This window comes from Cladophialophora immunda (assembly GCF_000835495.1).
Source record: "Cladophialophora immunda strain CBS 83496 unplaced genomic scaffold supercont1.257, whole genome shotgun sequence".
Classification (NCBI taxonomy): Eukaryota; Fungi; Ascomycota; class Eurotiomycetes; order Chaetothyriales; family Herpotrichiellaceae; genus Cladophialophora; species Cladophialophora immunda.
Window position 1 is genome coordinate 1 of NW_015622797.1, and position 971 is coordinate 971.

General features: G+C 54.7%; 1 protein-coding gene across 1 annotated transcript; it reads right to left on the reverse strand.

Annotated features, from left to right (window-relative positions):
* Window positions 1-11: 11 nt before the first annotated feature.
* PV07_12868 (uncharacterized protein) lies at window positions 12-525 on the reverse strand (the record flags this gene model as incomplete). The annotated part of the gene is made up of 1 exon (XM_016400439.1): window positions 12-525. A coding segment is annotated over one exon (513 nt), but the record flags the coding sequence as incomplete, so codon positions are not given.
* Window positions 526-971: the final 446 nt, after the last annotated feature.

A 971-nucleotide genomic window follows, 5' to 3' on the forward strand; every position in this document is an offset into this window, starting at 1 on the left:
TTCAGCCACACTGGCGGGAGTGTCCACCATGGGGAAGTCCTCGTCCTCGTCGTCCCCGTCATCAGGACCATCTGGATCGGCAAGCAAGGCCTTCCCCGGTACCAGCCTTAGTTTGATTAAAACCCGGTGTGCTCCATGCCGAATGACCCTTTCGGGCCTTTTCATCTGTCTCCGACCACGTTGGGCCGCGTTGTCGTCGTCATCGTCGCCGTCCTCTTCCTCCTCCTCTTCCTCTTCCGATTGACTTCTCGAGTCCAAAGGCTCTCGCCGTGCTTCGCTAGCAAGTGTGCGTTGATGAGGATCTAGGTTCAGAATCAGTACGCCATCGGCAAAGGTGCGGTTGGCTCGACCCTTTCGTGCCAGAGGCTTCTCCCGATGTCGCAGTGCTTCCCTCTCCTCCGCCTCGGAGGGATTAGAAGATAGCTCGTCGATGGGCACAAGCGGTGCAGGGCTCGATCGCGGCCCGTACTCCGGCTTCACCGGCGTAAGTCCAGGGCTTTGGAAGACGGAATCTCCATGGGCCATGAGAGAATATGACGACGAACCGGCTGACAAGAGGGATGAGGTTAAAAAGCTAGGAAAGGCAGAGAGAGAATTTTCGACTTATTGAGCCGAACGCTAATGTCTATAGGTTGCGTTAGTACAAGGAATTTCAATTTGTTGGATAAGGTTCTAGAGAGTGCATTGACATTGACCACCAGTTGGGTGGCAAGACGTGGAACTCGCTACAACGAGGGAAAAGAAAGCAGCGAGCTCGGACTCACAGTATTTCCAGGGTCGAGCGGGGGAAGAAGTGGAGTCTCCCGCGTAGCCAGGCAGTATAAGGATAAGTAGTGGTAGGAAACTCATACCTGAAAATAAAATGGTCCCCCGCTGGCGGGGGTGATCTACCACGTGGGGAAAATTGAGTGGTGAGGCTCTTTGAGGCTCTAACGGGTCCCGTCCGGGTTGGGATTGAAGAGTCAGGAGAA